Source organism: Calcarisporiella thermophila (assembly GCF_041956535.1).
Source record: "Calcarisporiella thermophila strain CBS 279.70 unplaced genomic scaffold VTP21scaffold_53, whole genome shotgun sequence".
Lineage (NCBI taxonomy): Eukaryota > Fungi > Calcarisporiellomycota > Calcarisporiellomycetes > Calcarisporiellales > Calcarisporiellaceae > Calcarisporiella > Calcarisporiella thermophila.
Genome location: NW_027192242.1, coordinates 1 through 21,176, shown reverse-complemented (window position 1 = coordinate 21,176; position 21,176 = coordinate 1). Strand labels below are relative to the sequence as shown.

Below are 21,176 nucleotides of genomic sequence, written 5' to 3'. Positions count from 1 at the left end.
CCAACTAAAAACCCCCGTCACATACTTAGATACCTCTTTAATACAGCCCCGTCCGAAATTGGAGGAATACCCAAGCCACATCTCCTTGGACGCCAAATGTTTCATCATCTCCTTATAAAATTAGAGTGAGAAAGTTATTATAAAAAACTGCAGAGCCTACACTTTTTGTAGGGATATGTGCATGCCCTGTTTAACAAACAAGGGCTCGCGCTCTGGGAAGTTGAAGTTATAAAAAGTGCATTTCTACATAATTCAATATCTTACAATATAGCTACTATTTTGATCGATCATTATTTTCTCTTTTCCTAGCTAATACTTTGTGTGCCCTCCTTTAGCGAAGCATACAGCGCGTATCCTCTCCGGCATGCTTTCGTAGAGTTTTCCGATGTATTCTTTATCGATGCTTTCCCACTCTGTTTCAATTCGTTCCCATAACTCATCTTTGTTCATGGGCATTCTGCGATAATTGGCAAGTCTTCGCTTTAATTCACTCCACATGTGCTCCATGATATTGAGATCGGGAGACTGCGAAGGCCACTCTAGTACCTGTAGCTTGTTGTCTTGAAGCCAGGCTTTAGTGATATTAGCTGTATGCTTGGGGTCATTATCATGTTGGAAAATCACTTCCGACTTGTCGACCCCATAATATTCCAAAGTCCATCTATATTCTTCACTGAGAATCTTACAATAAAGTTGAGCATTGAGCCCTTCGTTGATTCGACAGAGGTACCCAACTCCATGTGCCGTAGTACAGCCCCACGCCATCAAGTAATCACCCCCGTGTTTTAGAGTAGGTTGGATATGACGGCTACGAAGAGGTTCGCCCTTGTACTTGTAATAGGATTGTTTGCCTCCCTCATTCGCGAGTATTATTTTCGTTTCATCAGAAAATATTACTTGGTTCCAATCTTCTTCAGTCCAATGAAGATGCTTCTTTGCAAACTCCAGGCGCCTTCGATGATGTGATACTGTAAGAAGAGGCTTCTTTGGACGAACTCGAGTGAGCAGGTTATATCTTTAGTTTACAATAAATGTGTGCTGTTTAGTTAGGATAAATCCGATTACACTACCACCATCTTGTGTCGTTTACTAGTCTTCTGAAGTGTTTGGGAAGGAGCAATCGAGAGCTTAGGGATAGCTAAGGGATTGCTGGATAGAACCTTATTAGACCAATATTTGACTCAACAGGATAAGCGGAACACTGAGAAGTAATCCAGCGACGAAACACCATCCAGCGAATGAAGCTTGGGCACAAAGCCTAAAGGGCATTGGCCGAACTAGTGAAGGTTAATTCCCTTTGGGCGAGAGCCCAAGGGAAATGAAGCTGGATGCCTACCCACCACACCCATGCGACGAGAGACACGACTTCAGGAAACTTCTCAAAGCTAAGGATGGAATTTGAAGTAAATGGCATTTTATATGTTTACATTGTTTTTCTACTTTTCTATTTTGCTTTTATGTGTATTGAAAAAAAGCTAAAATTTTTATCGATATTGTTATTTATGTTTTATCAATGTTTTATCGATATTTTATCTTACTACAAATAAAGCACGATTTGGGCTCCGAAGGGCCGATATCATCCAGCTTCATTTCCCTTGGGCTCTCGCCCAAAGGGAAAAATGAAATAAAAGTTCCAGGTTCTCCTTGTTTTCTACATTTTTCTATACTTTGTAGGGCTAACTTGAGAGTGTGGAGAAATATATTTATTTTATTTCAATATCCCAATATACCATGTTATTATACCCAAATGGTCACAAGTGGAATAAAAATCTGAAATCATATCAAAGTTTTATCTTTGCTTAAGCCTAGTGACTTTACGTGAAATAAATTAGGCAGAATTTGTAGTCCGACTTAACTTCTTCCTCTGTTGGAGTTACACTGAATTTAGCTTTTTTTCTGAATTTTGAATTTCGTGCATTGTTCTGAGGCAACCCAGTGATTTCCTCAGGGTTGTTTTCCATATCGCAATACATCATTTTTTTTATTTTTTGTTTTCCATATAATTTTAATCCAATAAGCTGACCTGAGCGTTGACTGCAGGTTTTGCCTGGCCCATTATGCCATTTATGCTTTGCTTCAGCAGAGAAACCCTCTACACTACTAACCCATGCATGCTGTGTATCCTGTTCTAACCCTCATTGGGCAAAGCATAAATGCATCTATTTGATGTTTTGATGATAATTTCTAGCACATCCAATCTGTATTTCTCAATTTCGTGAAGTGAAATAACTCTAAATCTTTCGAAATAAAATTTGGGTTCACCTAGCTTATCAAGCTCTTATCAACTTCGTATTATATAATCTCATAACAAACTTAATCAATTCACATGGTGAGAATTTCTAGTGTAACTATAGTAGTTTCGAAGTAGAAATAGCTTAGTCCCAAAAAATCCCTACAAAAAATTCGCCCGGTGAAATCAGCTAGGTTACGCATAGAAGCGTGAAGAAAGGATGGAGAACGTTCACGATTCCTCATAAATTTTTTACAGTAACACTCTAAATTGTAACCTCCTCTTCCATTTTTAAAATTGTGAAAAGTATATGAAAGGTTTGTAAAAATTTAAGGAATCACGAACGTTCTCCATCCTTTCTTCACGCTTCTATGCGTAACTTAGCTGATTTCACCGGGCGGATTTTGTAAGGCTGTAAATGAACCTAGTATAATGTAAGTTAGGCTCATTGAATTGTAGTTTTTGTGTTTCGGATCTATCCTTATCGGTATTATAGTTAAGTTGGTGTTTAAAAATATTTAGGTAGAAATGCTTAGTGGAATAAAAATAGACTTTAAAGAGAATTCTATGTAAACGCAAAATAATAAAAGAGCTACTCGTAAAATGATTATGAGAACTTTTACCTCCACGAAGGGTATTCTCAACTAGACTGTATTAGGCTTTTATTCGTGTGCTCCAAAATGACACATTATCGAGTGGAGGAAGTAAGAAAATACCCAGATTCTTGTCAAGGTGCAAGGGCAACTTCAGCTTTACTCCATAATGAACGTGTTGACGCGGCCAGAGAGTTTTGGGTATCGATCTTCGAAGGATCCGTCAATCCTAAGAGAGGAGATAATATATGGAGTTTTGTGGATGCCTCTAACACATCTAAACAAGTCGCTCGGACAAAAGAACTGGATTTCAAGCTAGAATTGCAGTTTGATCAAATTTTGACATTTTGTAAAAGCTCTAAAGTGACGGTGCCAAACTTTTTAAAAGTCATCTGGGCAATTGTTTTGCGACATTATACACGGTGGGATGTTGTAATCTTTACTTGTTTCATCGCGGAACATGGTAAAGAGGACCACGATGCCAGGTACAGTACAGATTGAAAAATATGCTTTTAAGATAGACGCTTTGAAAGATTCTGGTAGAATGACCTTCTCGAACCTAACCATTCAGGATATTCGGAGCACTCCTCGATATGATACCGATTCGGCTTGTATTAAACGACTCGATGGAACTACGGGAGCTTTTCCAGGCTGTTCAAGATTTCCACAGTGCGGCGCTTCCACATTGCCATGTGTCATATTCTGATATTAGAAGTTGGACCAGCCCTCAATGGGCTCGGGGAAGATTACAGACTTTTTTCTCGTATCAACATCTGACCTCGGAAGCGCCCACAATAGTTAATGACAATAGTTCTAGTTATATGGCAAATATAAGATACGAATTCAAATCAATGGGGTATCCTTTAGGCATAAAAGTGTTATCTGATGGAAGCAACTCAATCTATGCAAATATCTCGTTCAATCTTGAAGAGATCGGGCGTGAAATTGTTGACGGAATGATGTCAAAATTTGAAGATACATTGAAGATAATATTGTACAGTCCGATGTATAACTTACCACGGTTATATCAACTAAACCAACTCTCTGCACAGGAAAAGGTATTATTAAATCGTTTTTGCCTCGGGGAAGTCCGAAAAATTCGCTTTGAATGTCTGCACAACGGGTTCGAAGCACAAGTTAGAAAGACCCCACAAAGCATCGCAATTGAGGAGGGTGACAAGCAAATTAGCTACATGCAGCTGGATGCACAGGCCAATGTGCTAGCACATTTCCTGCGACGACAAGGGGTTGTTCCAGGGGTTTACGTTGGGCTTGTCATTTCACGATCCATTGAAATGATAGTTGGGGTCCTCGCCATCCTTAAGGCTGGAGGCGCTTATGTTCCCATTGATGCTGGATTTCCCCGTCACCGCATCACATCCATTTTAGACGATGTACTAGGTCCCGTTTTATTGTCAACTTTACGGGATGTGGGGTCGGTTCCAGAGCAGTATTCGCATAAAACCATACTTATTAATGGTTATGATGGGAAACAAATTGAGGTGAACAAGCCAAAGGAATTAGCTACAAGGGAAGATTTGGCCTATATTATGTAATTATGATATTTATAATATATTATATCGTCGATATTTCTCATTGATCATTTTTCTATATAGTTTTACGTCTGGCACAACTGGAAAACCAAAAGGAGTCATGGTTCAACACAAGAGTGTAGTTAATAATGTTTTAGTTCATCCCATCACATCTCATCTGAAACCAGGAGTTCGTGTTGGAGGATTTATGGCTGTATCATTCGATGCATGTGTGGCAGATATCTTCATGACGTTATCCAAGGGTGCCACTCTAGTCTTGAGGGGAGAAAATATAAAATCGACGTTATCAAAAGTCGATGTTGTAAAATTAACTCCAACTGGGCTGCTTAAACTTAATCCGAATGACTTTAAAAACATCAAAGTTATCAACGCAGTTGGAGAAGTTTGCCCACCCACTTTAGTAGATCGATGGGGGAAGCAAGCCAATTTTTACATCGATTATGGACCGACAGAAGCTTCAATACATTGCACCTGCACGCACGCTCTAAAGCCAAGCATGGTTCCCACCATTGGAAGTGTCTTACCCAACATGAGAGCGTATGTGCTTGACAGTGAACTTAGACCGGTTCCCATTGGAGTCAAGGGTCAGCTGTACATCGGTGGCGTCGGGGTAGCACTTGGCTATCTCAACCAACCAGATATGACAGCTGAGAAGTTCATAGAAGATCCCTTTGCAGAGCCCGGTAGCAGAATATACGCCTCAGGTGACGTTGTACGCTGGCTTTCTTCAGGTGAGCTGGAGTTCTGTGGGCGAGGCGATGACCAGGTCAAGCTGAAGGGATACCGAGTAGAGCTTGAAGAAGTAGCAGTTGCCATACGCCGGTATGTGGGGGTTGAGTCAGCAGTTGCGGTGGTGCGGGAAAATACTTTGTATAGCTTTGTTACGCCTGCCAATGTGGATATTGATGCCGTTAGAGATTGGCTGTTCGACTACCTGCCCGAATATATGATCCCAGCCAGCATTTTTTCTTTGGACGATTTCCCAATGACATCGAATGGAAAGACCGACAAGTCTAAACTGATAGAAATGGCAAGTCAGTTCAAAATTGCACCAGTGCAGCCTACAACAGATAGGGAGCGGCTAATTATAGAGACAATGGCATCGGTACTTAATGTAGATGCCAGCCTGATCAATCTCCAAACTACTTTCTTTGAACTAGGTGGTGACTCTATATCTGCCATTACACTTGTATCAGCCTTCCGAAGACATGGCCTTTCCGTATCTGTGTCAGAGATATTCAAATATCCCACACCTGGTAAACTGGCCCCAATCTTACAAGAAAAGCAAGATGAATCTACGCGTAATCCGAGTATTGTGGTGGGAGATGTTCCATTAACACCGGTTCAACATTGGTTCTTTAAGTCGAGGAGATTCTACCTCAACCATTTCAACCAAGGTTGGATACTCCTTCCTCAAGAACGTATTGATTTTACAAGTTTCACACAATCTATCACAAAAATTGTGGAGCATCACGATATGCTTAGAGCGTATTACACTAGAAATAAAGATAATGAATGGAGACAGTCAATTCGGGAACCAAATTATTGCAAGTCGAATATTCACTATGTTCTTTGTAAGAGTGAAAAGCAGTTTGCAGAGCGTGTTAAAATACTCTCTTCTTCTTTCGACATTGAAAAAGGCTTATTATACTGTGCCGCACTTTTTGAAGTAAGAATGATTCAACTATATATTAAATTTTGAAATTAGTATTTTATCCATTATAATACCTTTTCCATAGTTCGGTCATGAGCAGAGAATATTGTTCAAAATCCATCATCTGGTTGTCGATCTCGTTTCTTGGCGAGTACTTTTAGAAGATCTCGAATGTTTACTGAAGGGTGGATCCTTGGAGCAAAAAACAAACTCGTTCCAAGAATGGGCAGTCTCTCAACTGCAAGGAGCAAAAATTTTTGATCCCATTAAATGGGCGCGGAATATTATTACCGTGGATATGCATTTTCTTACCATTCAGGACAGCGTAGAGTAATTTTATTCTTATTGATATACAAATTTACATGTGAACGTTAATCCCAGTCCCTTTTTTAGAGCTAAAAGCATTGACAATCGGATACTAAAAAGGAAAATCGGTCGTATCGCCTCAAGCAAGTTAGATAGAGCAAACAGTACTTATAGAACAAATAACCAGGATCTAATTTTGACTGCACTTTGGTTGAGCTTCCAAGCTATCACTGGAAGAACAGACCTGGTATTTTATCTTGAGGGACATGGGCGTGAACCTTGGAATTCCACATTAGACGTATCAAGAACAATCGGTTGGTTTACAACAATATACCCAATTGTGTTGTCTCTGAAAAGCCCAAATGACTTTGCTGGCACTATTCAGAATGTAAAAGAAACATTGAGAACAGTTCCTGAGAAAGGTCTATCCTATGGCGCAATTAAATATTTGGCACCCTTCACACCGGACAACAAGTTGATTAAAGAACATGAGATGACACCGATATATTTCAACTATTACGGTCACTTTCACAATTTTGAGAAAGATACAGCTTTTTTTAAGTGTGGCGGGAGCTATATAGGCGATGAAAATGAAAATGAGGTGTTTCGTGAAGTTTCGATCGAGTGCTACTTTGATATGGATGGGCGATTGGAGTTAATTTTCAAATTTAATTCTTCCATTTTCCATGGCGGAATCCTAGAGTTATGGTGTCAAAGGTGGACAGAGACGATGGAATCTCTCATCGATCATTGCTGTGATCAACGCACTCCTGGCGGATTTTCAAATCACGATTTTACACTTTTATCAGATCCCAACTTAGTTAATGAGATCGAAGCAGATCATTTACGTATACTAAATATCACGCCGCGCGAAGTGGAGGATATCTATCCCGCAACACCTCTACAGGCAAGTTTCATCTCGGCTCTTGCACAAAATCCACAGGCGTATATGGTGCAATCGGTGTATGAAATTGAGGGATCATTTGATGAGTATCGCCTGCAGTCAGCATGGTATCAAGTAGCAGCGGCTAATCCCATCCTTCGCACAGCATTTGTCACCACTGGGAAGGGCGTATACCAGATTGTGCTCAAAAACTCACCGAGAGTATTCAAAGAAACAATTGAATGGACAATAGACGAGGTTGACAAGATGCAAGAAAATATGCTTGTTGCTGATCGCACTCTTGGCTTCCGATTAGATAGTATTAGTTTCGCCAGGTTCACAATAGTGCGAATAAAACAAACCAATCGATATCGTCTCTTCTGGGCTATGCATCATTCTATTATTGATGGATGGTCTGACACTATCCTTTTGAGCGAAGTGATAAAAGTGTATTCCGGATTCAAACCGGAAATCCGTCCGCCATTCAAGTTGCATGTTGAAACTGTCCTTTCGACTAATGTTGAAGAGGCAAAAGCGTATTGGAAATCAGTGTTCGATGGGGCTACTCCTCCTGAGAAAATTAATATTTCCCATGTAAATACTTGCTCTAAAGATAGAGGCGTATTATCGCGAACTTATAAGCTTGATATCCCAATGGAACGACTTCACCATTATTGTATGGGACTTGGTGTTACTATATCAAATTTTTGCAGAGCTCTATGGGCTATCGTACTACGTCATTACACTCGAAGTGACGACGTAATCTTTGGAAGCGTGGTTATGGGTCGCGATGAAAGTATCGACAATGTTACAAGGTAAGGATAGTTGCATCCGACTCAATGGACCAGTGTTTAGTAGATTAAAGCTGTATATTCATTTTTCTTGAAAAATAGTATGATCGGGATGCTCATCAACACTATTCCAGTCCGAGCCGTGTTGAAGGATTCTATGACGGTCAATGAGCTTCTTTTGGCAATTCAGGAGTATCATGTGGCTTCACTTCCCTATAGCCATGTTCCACTAAGCGATATCAAACGTTGGACTGAATTTCCGTGGACACAGGGAATGTTCCCAACGGTCATATCATATCAAAGCACTCCCTCACCACTCAGTGATTTGGTTAACATGAAATGTGAATTTCGTTTAACGAAGGTCGATCACTATGAAGGAAGTGAATATCCTCTGATTGTAACTATCGCATCATCTGACAAATTATTAAATCTGAGCGCTTTAATCAACACAACCATGATTGAACCCAATACCGCTGATAGGATGATAACAAAATTCAAAGAAGTGGCATTCACAATCTTAACATCGCCGGTTACTGCTACCCCAACATTATTGGGTTTAAATGTCTTATCCTCCTCTGACGCATTGTTTCTTGACAACATCTGCTCCGGTGATGCTAGACCATTGATTTATCCATGTCTTCACCATGGATTCGAGTATTATGCTGTTAATCAACCGAATGTCTCTGCGATCATCGATCCTTCGGGAAAAACAATGACTTATTATGAGCTTGACTATCGCGCTAATGCTCTTGCTAGTGTGTTGAGGAAAATGTATATTAAACCAGGATGTAATGTTGGTCTTGTCATTAATCGGTCAATTGAGATGATTATTGGTATTCTTGGTATCCTCAAGGCGGGTGGTGCATATGTTCCAATTAATGCCGCTTTTCCAGTGGATCGCATTAATTACATTTTGGACGATGCCGCCTGCATAGCCATTGTTACAATACAATCCGTAGCTTCCACAGTCTTTGTATTCGAGAATAGAGAGCTCATAACTTTAGATGAATTCATGCTATCAAATCTAGAGGAAGTTTCAAAACCCGATGATTTGTCATCAAGTGGTGATACTGCTATAATTGTATACACCTCTGGAACAACTGGTAAACCAAAGGGAGTACCAATTCACCACGGTGGTGCGATGAATTGTGTTCAGGATATTATGACCACTAACGGCTCAGGCCCTGGGATATTACAATTACAGTTCATGTCGGTAGGTTTTGACGGCGCGGTCGGAGAAATATTCACATGCTTCACTCATGGTGGAACGTTGTTGCTTCGATCTGACGAAAATGTAATCGCATCGCTTGAAGATACGCAGGCACTACTTATTACACCTACTGGGTTACAGCATATTAAACCAGAGGATGCCCCAAACCTTCAGGTTATATACGTTGCTGGTGAACCAGTCCCACAAACACTAGTAGACACATGGTTACCCTATGCGAGGATGTTTAATGCATATGGCCCAACTGAAACAAGCATCATCACTAGTGCTCAAGAACTCAAAAAAGGGGTAAGAATCGGCGTTGGTCGACCTATCAATAACATGTCATACTACGTGTTGGATCACAACCTGAAAATAGTTCCAATTGGAGTTACCGGAGAGCTTTATATTACTGGACCAGGTGTGACTAAGGGATATATCAATCAACCCGAATTCACCGCTGAGCGCTTCATTGATAATCCCTTCAGACTTGGAACTAGGATGTACAGAACCGGTGACTTGGTCAGATGGAATTTGGATGGAAATCTGGAGATTCTTGGACGAACAGACGACCAGATTAAGTTGATGGGATATCGAGTAGAGCTTGGCGAGGTAGCGACAGTCATTAATGCATATCCAGGTGTTGAATTAGCTGTAGCTCTTGTCAAAGATAGCACATTGTTTGGGTTTGTTACGCCAGCTGAAGTGGATGTAGAAGCTGTGCGAAATTCGCTTTTTGATTTCTTGCCAGATTATATGGTTCCAGCAACAATAATAGCCCTCGAAACATTCCCTATAACGGCCAATGGAAAGGTTGACAAGCAGAAATTGAAAATGCTTCCTCTTCAAAAAAATACAGGACAACATCTTCCCGTCACCGAGAAGCAAAAGCTTATCATTAAACTTATAGCGACGGTCCTCAAGATCGATGTCGATATGCTTGATTTTAACTCGTCTTTTTTCGCCCTTGGAGGCGATTCCATCTCGGCAATTACTCTAGTATCCGTTTTCAGGAAGCATGGACTTATTGTCAATATTGCACAAGTTTTAAAGGCACCTACTCTTGCTCAACTAGCAGCTATTGTAAGACAGAAGAACAATAGAGAAACTCACGTAGCTCCTTCGCTAGCAAATATCTGCTTAAATCCCATGCAGAGCTGGCTCCTTGGCTCAAAGCGGGCTTACCACCACCATTTCGATCAGGGGTATTTTTTTACCCCACGAGAGTTCATTGATTTTGGTAGTTTCAACCAAGCAATTACTTCCCTCGTTAACCACCATGATATGCTTCGGACACGCTTCTACAAGGATAACGATGGCAACTGGAGGCAAACCGTATTGGAAACTACAAAACATAAAGCAAATGTTAGCCACATCTTATGTGAACATGACAGCGAGGTTTGGGAGCATGTAAGGCGGTTAGCTCCTCACGATATTGTAGGAGAGCATGTTTATTGCGCTGCTCTTTTCGAGGTAACCATATGATGGATTGGCCTTCAATTCCAACTAATGCTCTAATCATGGCGAAATATAACCTTTGAACACGTTACAGATTGGTAGCGAGCAGAAGTTGTATTTCGCAGCGCACTGTCTTGCGGTTGATATAGTTTCATGGCATATTCTACTTGAGGATTTTGATCGCCTGCTATGTGGACGCGCTCTTGAGAAGAAGACAACGTCGTTCCGTGAATGGGCAACCTGGATGGAGCAGCAGATGTTGCCAGTTGAGCTAAATAGTAGGGAGCAATTTATTGAGTTTTCTGATCTCAAAGTTCTTACCAATTATCAGGGCGCTAGGTAAGAGACGTTTACGTACTATTAACATAGTATTTCAATGCCCTAACCCCATAACCTTCCCTTTCAGCACTTCCGGCGATAGAGCGGGTGATAATTGTATCCTCATAAGCGAACTTGACTCGGATACATCAGCTTGCCTCAAAATGGCGAATGACACTTATAAAACTAAAGATCATCATCTGATTCTAGCGGCTCTCTTGATTAGCTTCCAGGAGATCACGGGTAAAAGTTTTCTCTCAGTTATCTATGAAGATTCAAGTCGCAAGCCTAAGGGCGAGCATCTCGATATCTCAAGGACAGTGGGGCAGTTTTCCATTCTTCATCCCATCTCTCTATCCATTACCTATGAGGATGACCTTAGCATGGTTATTAATGGGATCAAAACTGCTCTGCATGCTATATCCGACGGAACTACCTTTTATGACATGACTTGGGCATCGTCATTGCTAAGTGAAAATGGAGAGACCAATCAAGGTTACCATAACCTGCCAATTTATTTCAGGCGCTCCGCATTCCCTTATAATGATAATGAACAGCTATCCTTCCTTATGCTTGACAACCAATACAGCAAGTGCTGCAGTAAAAAAAGCAGGATATTTAGTGCAATTACTGTCGAATATACTTTTAATGTTAACAGATGTCTCCAGTTGACGATGGACTTCAACCCATCACTATTCCATGCGGGAATCCTGAATTTGTGGGGAAAAAACTGGGCGGCTTCGATGCAGAGGATTATAGATCATTGTTGCAGTCCGAGCAATCCTGGAGTATTCTCGGTCACCGATTTCACACTAATGAAAGACTCTTCCTTGCTAGAAGAGATTGAAATCTTACATCTTCCAACCTTGGGGCTAAAACCACGTGACGTGGAGGACATTTATCCAGCCACGCCAATGCAGATGAGTTTTATCTCGCGTCTCATGCAAGATACTGGATCATATCTGATACAATCTGTATATGAGATTGAGCATGATTTCGACTTTGATCGTTTGGTAGACGCTTGGGCTAAAATAGTGTGTGCAAACTCCATTCTTCGTACTGCCTTTGTCTCTACGCGGGAGGGCGTTTTTCAGGTCGTCCTTAAGCATCTACCTAAAGCACACGTGAATATAATTGAGTGGACAGATATCGACGAAGAGCAGGAGATTTTCTTAGCCGAAGACCGCAGGCGGGGATTTAATTTAGATTGCCTGTCATTTGTGAGGCTTACGGTTGCTCACATCAAGGAAACGAGCCGGTATCGACTGCTCTGGACAATGCATCATTCAATTATGGATGGGTGGTCTTTCCAATTATTCTTTGATGATTTATACAAAGCATATATTGGGGATATAGTGGAGGTCCGACCACCTTTCAAGGCACATATCGAGTCATTAGTTTCAAGTAATACCACCGAAGCAATGAAGTATTGGAAGTCAGTGTTTGAAGGAGCGATTGTTCCCGACAAGCTAGAGATCGCGGACAAACCGTGTATTTCTGAGCGAGCAGGCTTTCGTGCTATGTCGTTTGATTTGGAAGTCGATACTGATCAAATTCGGGTATATTGCAAAAAACTTGGAGTAACCGTATCCAATTTTTTTCGAGCGATGTGGGCTGTGGTCCTTTATCACTATACTCGTTGCAATGATGTGATATTTGGCTGCGTTGTTTTGGGGAGAGAAGGAGGCACTGAAGATTCTTCAAGGTATATTTTATGCTTATTGGACATTTTAACCCATGCAAATAACAGATATTACTCGCAATAGAATGCTCGGTTCGCTCATTAACACTATCCCGGTTCGCACTGTGCTGAAGGACTCAATGACGATTAGAGAACTCATCCTTACAATGCAAGAGTTCCATTTGAGCTCACTTCCTTACACTCAGACTTCACTTTCTGATATTAGACATTGGACTGGTCTCCCATGGACGCAGGTGATGTTTCCAACAATACTTAATTATATTGATTTCGATATATTTTCACTATCTACGAGTTATATGTTCCAGAGATTCAAAAAATGCAATATTGAGCAGCCCATTAATACAGAGTATCCACTAGGAGTTGTATTGCATCCCGACTTAGGCACAATCCTTTCTACTGTCAACTACAATGCATTCTTGTTCGATATCCAAGTTATAATAAGAATCATGTCTAAATATCGAGCAGTACTACACGAAGCTCTAAGGATAAACTCAGCACAAAACTTAACGGTTGGGGATTTGAATCAACTCTCGGAGCAGGAAACTGCGTTGGTTAAGAAGTTCAGTATAGGTCCTAGGAATAAAATTCCATACGAATGTTTACACCACGGTTTTGAAGAAATGGCGCGGCAATTACCTGAAATGGTTGCTGTCGAGGATAGTGATAGGAGTATCACGTATAAAGAACTGGATGAACATGCTAATGCACTTGCACATTTTTTGCAACACCGAGGGGTTGCCCCAGGAATTAAAATTGGGCTTGTCGTCTCGCAATCTATTGAGATGATAATTGGAATCCTAGCTGTTCTTAAAGCTGGCGGTGCATATGTACCAATTGATGCTGAATTCCCTCAAGATCGGATTAAGACCATTTTGAATGATATCGACAGCCATATTTTGTTGACAACTTCTAGAGACAAAACTTCTGTACCAATGACATATTTTTCTACAGCATTTCTAATTGACAAGTTTACACAGAAATGCGCAAATATCAACAAACCAAATGAGCTAGCCACCGGTGATGATCTCGCTTACATTGTGTAAATAGTTTCATTTCATTCAATATTCATTTCTCTTTCTTATTGATATTATTTCTATGTAGCTTTACTTCTGGCACAACAGGAAAGCCAAAAGGAGTCATGGTTCGACACAGAGGTGTAATTAATAACGTTTTGACGCACCCTATTGCATCCCAGCTAAAACCAGGAATTCGAGCTGGTGCATTTCTGTCTCTATCATTCGATGGATATGTGGGCGATATTTTCATGACGTTATCAAAAGGTGCTACCTTGGTCTTGCGGGAAGCAAATATCGAGTCAACATTATCCAAAGTCGAGATTGTAAAATTGACACCAACCGGCCTTCTTAACCTTAATCCGAAAAATTACAAAAATGTCAAAATCATCGACGCAATTGGAGAAGCTTGCCCACCTGCTTTAATAGATAGATGGGGAGAACAGGTCAATTTTTACATCGATTATGGACCAACAGAAGCTTCAATTTTTTGCACTTGTACTCAGCCATTAAAGCCGAACATGATGCCCACAATGGGAAGCGTGCTACCAAACATGAGAGCGTATGTACTCGACAGTGAGCTTCAACCCGTGCCCATCGGCGTCAAGGGTCAGCTGTACATAGGTGGCGTTGGAGTAGCATTGGGATATCTCAACCAACCAGAGCTAACTGCAGAGAAATTTATTGAGGACCCATTTGCAGAGCCTGGGAGCAGAATGTATGCCTCGGGAGATATTGTGCGATGGCTTTCTTCGGGAGAGCTGGAGTTCTGTGGGAGGGTGGATGATCAGGTCAAGCTGAAGGGATACCGAATAGAGCTCGAGGAAATAGCGGTTGCAATGAGACGGTATGTGGGAGTTGAGTCTGCAACTGCAGTGGTGCGCGACAATATCTTGTTTGGATTTGTTACACCAGCCGATGTGGATATTGAAGATCTCCGGATCTCGCTGTTTAATTTCCTGCCTGATTACATGGTACCAGCCGCCGTAGTAGCACTAAAAGAGTTCCCCATGACTCCGAATGGAAAGACCAATAAGTCCAAATTGAGAGATACACTAGGTGATCTTGAGGTTATACCAGAGAAACCGACAACGGATAAACAGCGGCTAGTCATAGAAATAATGGCATCGGTACTCAATTTGGATGCTAACCTGATCAATCTCCATACATCTTTCTTTGCGCTTGGTGGTGACTCAATTTCGGCAATGACGTTGGCCGCGGCATTTCGTCAGCATGGTTTACAAATTACCATACAGCAGATTTTTAGGGCTGCGGTCCCGGCAAGATTAGCTGAAATCGCTCAAGAGGCGGAAAATTTAGGCGCGAGTGCAACTGGTGCTATTGGAGAAATTCCACTGACTTCACTGCAACAGCGGCTTTTAGAGGCTTCGAGACTGCACTCCTGCTGTTTTGACAATGGATGGTTCCTTATACCACGTGAGCATATAGACTTTGTAGATTTCTGTAGAGCTATAGAAAAAATCGTAGCGCAACACGATATGCTCCGGACACGCTTCTACGTGGATGGTGATGGAATTTGGAGACAGACCGTATTGGAAGATGGTGCACGTGAAGTGAATGTTAGGCACATCCACTGTGAGCATACTGATGAAGTTCGAGAACAAGTAAGGCAACTAGCCTCTTGCGATTTAACAGGAGGGCACGTTTACTGTGCCTCTCTCTTTGAAGTAAGCACATGTTCGATGAGATTTCACCTCCAGAACTAAGTTATAACCGTGATAAAATATAATCTTAAAATTTTTTTACAGATAGAGGGTGATCAGAAAATGTTTTTCGCAGCTAACAGTCTTGCTGTAGATCTTTTATCGTGGAGTATTCTCCTCAGAGACCTCGATCGTCTGCTGAGAGGATATATTCTTGAGGAGAGGACTACATCATTCCGCGAGTGGGCAATCTGGATGAAACAGCAAACGTGCCACGTTAATGATTGGCAATGCTCTGCTGAGTCAGTTGGCTTGGGAATCCTTCCTAATCGACACAGTTTCGGGTAATAGTTGAACGCGAATTGTATAGCCAGTTAAACTTAGTCCTAATCCTTCAATTTAATTCATTTCCATCAGTGTTGCAACCAGTGAAATTTGCGTTCTGGTAAACGAGGTCGATGCAAGTGTATCAGCTTCGTTTAAAAAGGCTAATGAAACTTACAAAACAAATGACCATCAACTGATCCTTGCGGCTCTTTTGACTAGTTTCCATGAGACCACGGGCCAGGGACATCTCTCGGTTATCTATGAGGACTCGAATCGCAAATATAATGGCAAGCAATTCGACATCTCAAGAACAGTGGGACAGTTCGCCACCCTTCATCCCATTTGTCTCTCCATGACTAATGAAGATGATCTGAGCACAATTATTAGGGCTATTAAAGCTGCCCTACAATCAACTCCAAGAAGCGATGCTAACTTCAGCACAACTTCGGAAATACCAATTGGAAACGGCGAATCTGAAAAGTGTTACCGTAATACAATAATATATTTCAAGCGCTCAGATATCCCTTTTGATGTCAATAATGAGTTAATCATTTTTGAGATCGACAAACAATTTAATATGTACTCTAACTCCGACGACCAAGTATATAGCAATATCGCAGTTGAATACTCGTTCAATACCGAAAACTGTCTCCAGCTAATAATCAGATTCAACTCATCTTTGTTTCATAGGGAAACACTGGAAGCTTGGGGAAGAAAATGGACAGTCTCGATGCATAGGGTTATAGATCATTGCTGCAACCCGAAAACTCCTGGCGCACTCTCAGTGTTTGATTTTACATTAATCAAAGATCCTACTATTCTGGCAGAGATCGAAAACGAATATCTACCGATTTTGAAGCTTACGCCGCGCGAGGTTGAAGACATTTACCCTGCCACTCCCCTTCAAACAAGCTTTATCTCGCAACTTTCACAAGACTCTGGATCTTATATGCTTCAAACGGTATATGAAATAGATTGCGATTTCGACTTAGATCGCCTACAAGTTGCTTGGGCTAAAGTTGTGAATGCAAATACCATTCTTCGAACCGTTTTTGTTTCGACTCAAGGGGGAATATTCCAAATTGTCCTCAAAAACGCACCGAAAGCATTTGAGTGCACGATCGAATGGACCACTTCAGAAGCTGACGAACAACAAGAGCACTTCCTTGCTGAAGAGAGGTCCCGCGGATTCAGTTTGGAGAGCACAACCTTTGTTCGATTCACGATTGCACGTATTAAGGAAACTAATCAATATCGCCTATTGTGGACGCTACATCACCTAATTGTGGATGGTTGGTCGGAGCCAATGCTTTTTTCTGATCTGTTTAGGTCATATCTTGGTGATGAGGTAGTAGTTAGGCCTCAATTCAAGACGCATGTCGAGTCAATATTATCGATTAATACGAGTGAAGCAATGGAGTTTTGGAGGTCAGCATTTGAAGGAGCGACGGTTCCTGACAAGTTAGATATTATCATTAAAAGAAAAAGCCCCAAGGAGGTGGGATTTCATACCAATACATTTGATCTAAATACTACAACTGAACAGATTCAGTCTTATTGCCAAATTCTTGGTGTGACCGCAGCCAACTTTCTTAAAGCAATGTGGGCTGTGACCCTACGTCATTATACACGATGCAACGATGTGATATTCGGCTGCGTTGTCATGGGGCGCGACGGAGGTGTTCATGATATTACAAGGTGCGTATTATTTTTTTTTAATTATTATTTTGGCTATACAATTGACCGAAACTGCCTGCATTAGGGTGCTTGGTTCGCTTATCAACACTATTCCCACCCGGATTGTGTTGAAGGATTCAATGACAGTTAATGAGCTTCTTCTTGCAATACAGGAATTTCACGTGAACTCCCTTCCTTACGATCAGGTATCACTATCCGATATTCGGCGCTGGACAGGTTTTCCATGGACACGAGAGATGTTTCCCACACTATTTAACTATAATAATTTTGAATCAACATCATCTTCTACGCATTTCAAAGTCCAAGGAATCAAACGATGCAAAATATATCAGCCTGGCAGTACTGGTTATCCACTAGGAATAACTTTGAAAACAGCAGAGCACACAATTCTTGGCACCATCAAATATGATTGTTCTCAATTCGATAAGCAAGTTGTGTCAAGTATAGTATCCAAATATCAGGAAACAGTGCACAAAGTTATAAAAACCATCCCTAGAGGCAGTTTAATGGTCAACGATCTCAATCGACTCTCGATGCAAGAAACCAGGCAGCTTGAAACCTTCAGCAAAGGACCAAGTCGTGAGGTCCCGTTTGAGTGTCTTCACCACGGATTTGAAAAGATGGCTCAAATACTATCTGAAAGCACTGCCATTGAGGAAGGTGACAGGACTCTCACGTATGGAGAGCTCAATGCACAGGCTAATTCACTCGCGCACGTTTTGCGTCGACATGGGGTTTATCCTGGGAGATACGTTGGGATGGTTATCTCTCGATCAATCGAGATGGTAGTTGGGATTCTTGCAGTCCTAAAGGCCGGAGGGGCATTTGTTCCCATCGATGCTGCATTTCCCCGTCAGCGCATTGAATCCATACTGGATGATGTGTCAGGCCCCATTATATTGACAACCTTACGGGACATGGAGTCAGTTCCAAAAGATCATTCACATATATCCTTACTGATAGATAATAATTGGAAAGATGGCGATGTAAGTAAACCAAAGGATTTGGCTACTGGAGAAGATCTAGCCTATATTACGTAAGTATCCTTACCATTTGATACTCATGAATTTATTCACCCACCCATGTGTATCATAGCTTTACTTCGGGGACCACTGGCAAACCAAAGGGAGTCCTAGTTCACCACAGAGGTGTAACCAACAACATTATAATGCAGCCTTTGCGTCATCATTTGGGGGATGGAATACGTATGGGTCAATTCATGTCAATTGCATTTGATGCTGCTGTTGGGGAAATCTTCAGCGCGCTTTCTAACGGAGCAACACTAATATTGCGAGGAGACGATATTTTTGAAACAATTTCAAAAGTGGAAATTGTAACGCTGACACCGACAGGACTTCAACATCTAAACCCGGAGAAATTCCCTAACATCAAAGTCATTATGCCAGTCGGAGAAATTTGTCCACAGAGTCTAATTGATCGATGGAGCAATAGGACGGTGTTTTACAACCGTTATGGACCAACAGAGACATCCATTTTCTGCACATTTTCTTCTCCACTTCAGCCTGGAATGCCACCCACAATGGGAAGGGTGTTGCCTAATATGAGGGCATATGTCCTCGATAGTGAATTCCGACCGGTGCCAGTTGGAGTCAAGGGTCAGTTGTATATTGGAGGAGTCGGGGTGGCAAAAGGCTATCTTAATAGACCAGAGCTGACTGCTGAGAAATTCCTCGAGGATCCATTTGGTGAACCTGGAAGCAGAATGTATGCTTCCGGTGATATTGTGCGCTGGCTTTCATCAGGCGAACTAGAGTACTGCGGGAGAGTTGACAATCAGGTCAAGTTGAAGGGATACCGAGTTGAGCTCGAAGAAATTACTGATGCAATAAGTCGATATGAGACAGTGGAGTTTGCTGTTGCACTTGTACGCAACAATAACTTATATGGTTTTGTCACGCCCGCAAAGGTGAATGTTAATGCTCTTAAAGACTGGCTATTTGACTATCTACCTGAATACATGGTTCCTGCCAGCATTATTGCTTTAGACAACTTCCCAATGACACCTAACGGGAAGACCGACCAAACCAAATTGAAGGAGATGTTGCTTCAGTTTGAATTTATGCCGGAGCAGCCAACAACTGATAGACAGCGTCTCGTTATTGAAACAATGGCATCAGTGCTTGGAGTAGATGCTAATCTGATCAATCTTCATACTTCCTTTTTCGCTCTAGGAGGTGATTCAATTACAGCAATGGCATTAATATCCGCTCTTCGTAAACATGGAATTTATATCACACTTAGAGCATTATATAAGGCTTCTACACCTGCAATTCTCGGATCAGAGAAGAATTCTAACGAAATTCTCAACACCAATATAACATTAACGAATAATTTTACTCGCACAATCCGTCCTCTGACAAAAAAAATCAAGATACTTTGTCTTCACGCTTCACCCATGAACAAAGAGATAATGAAATTGAAGATGCGACCACTAGAAAATGCGCTTAGTTCTGTTGCTGACTTTATTTATTTAGATGCATGTGTTAAAGCAAGCTTCATGGGTTAGTATCAAATTGATATTTCTTGACTGTGTTATTGATTATTGAACCTATTCTGGTATAATTATAGAAACTATAAAGATTAGAAAGTTTTATGACGGCCCTTTCTTTAAATGGATTCCACGCTACTTCCTAAGACAAGCTCATCTTAACACTGCCATAAGTTATGTACTTAACAAAATTTCTAACATTGGTGGAAGAGTAGATGGTCTCTTAGGATTCTGCCAAGGTTCTGCTATCATAGAATTGCTTGATCGAATGGCAGTGAATGGAGAGATACAGCGACAGTGGGGCTTTAGCATCCACTTCTCCGCAACATTATTCAAACCAACGTTTAGATATGCTATGCTACCTCGTAATGTCAAAAATCCTAAACTTAACGGCCCAATTTCGATTTCTTCCATTCACTGCATGAGCTCAAAAGATCAGAGATTCTACAAAGATAATTTAGCGGTTCTGCAACGTTATGACCCGTGTTTAAGTTATATCGTCAATCACAGTTATGGTCACAGCATTCCTCAATCAGATGAAATGGTCAGAATTCTCGCATCAAATATTATAGAGGCAGCTACGAAAAGCAGCAGAATATAGAAGATTGAAAATGATAACAAGTACGATTCCCCTTGGGCGAGAGCCCAAGGTTCTCTCCCTGGATGGTATCTGCTCCTTCGGTGACCAAATCGTGCTTTATTCATACAAGTATGCCGCACGAAGGTATATGAAATTAAAGTGTTTTTCTTATTGCTCATATTGTTCTTTTATCCCATGAAGTATACCAATGATGATTTATATTATAATAATAATATAACATTGTAACAGTTCTGAGACTGTTAATGATTCGGATCCTTAATTAATAATGTTACAAAAGTATTTCTACTTTTGGACTCCTCTATAATAATATAATAAAATATAATAAAAGAACAAAGAAAAAGAAGAACCAGAAAACAAATAGCAGGGTTCATAGGGAAAAAATGTCCGATTCGATTTTTTTTCAAAAATTTAGGTCACGTATCTTAGAAAAAATTTTTTTCAAAAAATTTGTGGCTTATTATTTTGCTTGAATTTGTTACATATGTTACTTTCAGATCTTCTTAATCTCTGTCTACGTAGCTACGTCATCATTTATTGGATATATATACGTACATTTGAGATTGTAATAAATTAATAAGGAGTTAAATCTTTCTCTCCAACTAAAAACCCCCGTCACAGAATTCAGTATCATGGTGATACGTCACCCTAAATCCTTTTTTGAAAAACTGG

At 40.9% G+C, this 21,176-nt stretch overlaps 2 protein-coding genes across 2 annotated transcripts, besides 1 other annotated feature; one reads left to right on the top strand and one right to left on the bottom strand.

Moving 5' to 3' along the window:
* Nucleotides 1–309: 309 nt before the first annotated feature.
* VTP21DRAFT_9676 (uncharacterized protein) lies at nucleotides 310–765 on the bottom strand (the record flags this gene model as incomplete). Its single annotated transcript, XM_069400657.1, has 1 exon — nucleotides 310–765. The coding sequence occupies one exon, from the start codon at nucleotides 763–765 to the stop codon at nucleotides 310–312; it is 456 nt and encodes a 151-aa protein (XP_069245483.1).
* A 2,145-nt stretch (nucleotides 766–2,910) lies between these two features.
* On the top strand, nucleotides 2,911–20,507 carry VTP21DRAFT_9675 (uncharacterized protein; the record flags this gene model as incomplete). The annotated part of the gene is made up of 15 exons (XM_069400656.1): nucleotides 2,911–3,308; nucleotides 3,395–4,375; nucleotides 4,440–6,045; nucleotides 6,116–6,360; nucleotides 6,424–8,034; nucleotides 8,113–10,690; nucleotides 10,770–11,014; nucleotides 11,082–12,698; nucleotides 12,760–13,734; nucleotides 13,797–15,396; nucleotides 15,478–15,716; nucleotides 15,790–17,397; nucleotides 17,462–18,433; nucleotides 18,493–19,919; nucleotides 19,987–20,507. 15 exons carry the CDS (start codon nucleotides 2,911–2,913, stop codon nucleotides 20,505–20,507), a joined length of 16,623 nt encoding a protein of 5,540 aa, XP_069245482.1.
* A 62-nt stretch (nucleotides 20,508–20,569) lies between these two features.
* Nucleotides 20,570–20,630: a sequence feature (Short protein (VTP21DRAFT_9674, KAL1914204.1) was converted to a misc_feature.).
* Between the last annotated feature and the right edge of the window lie 546 nt (nucleotides 20,631–21,176).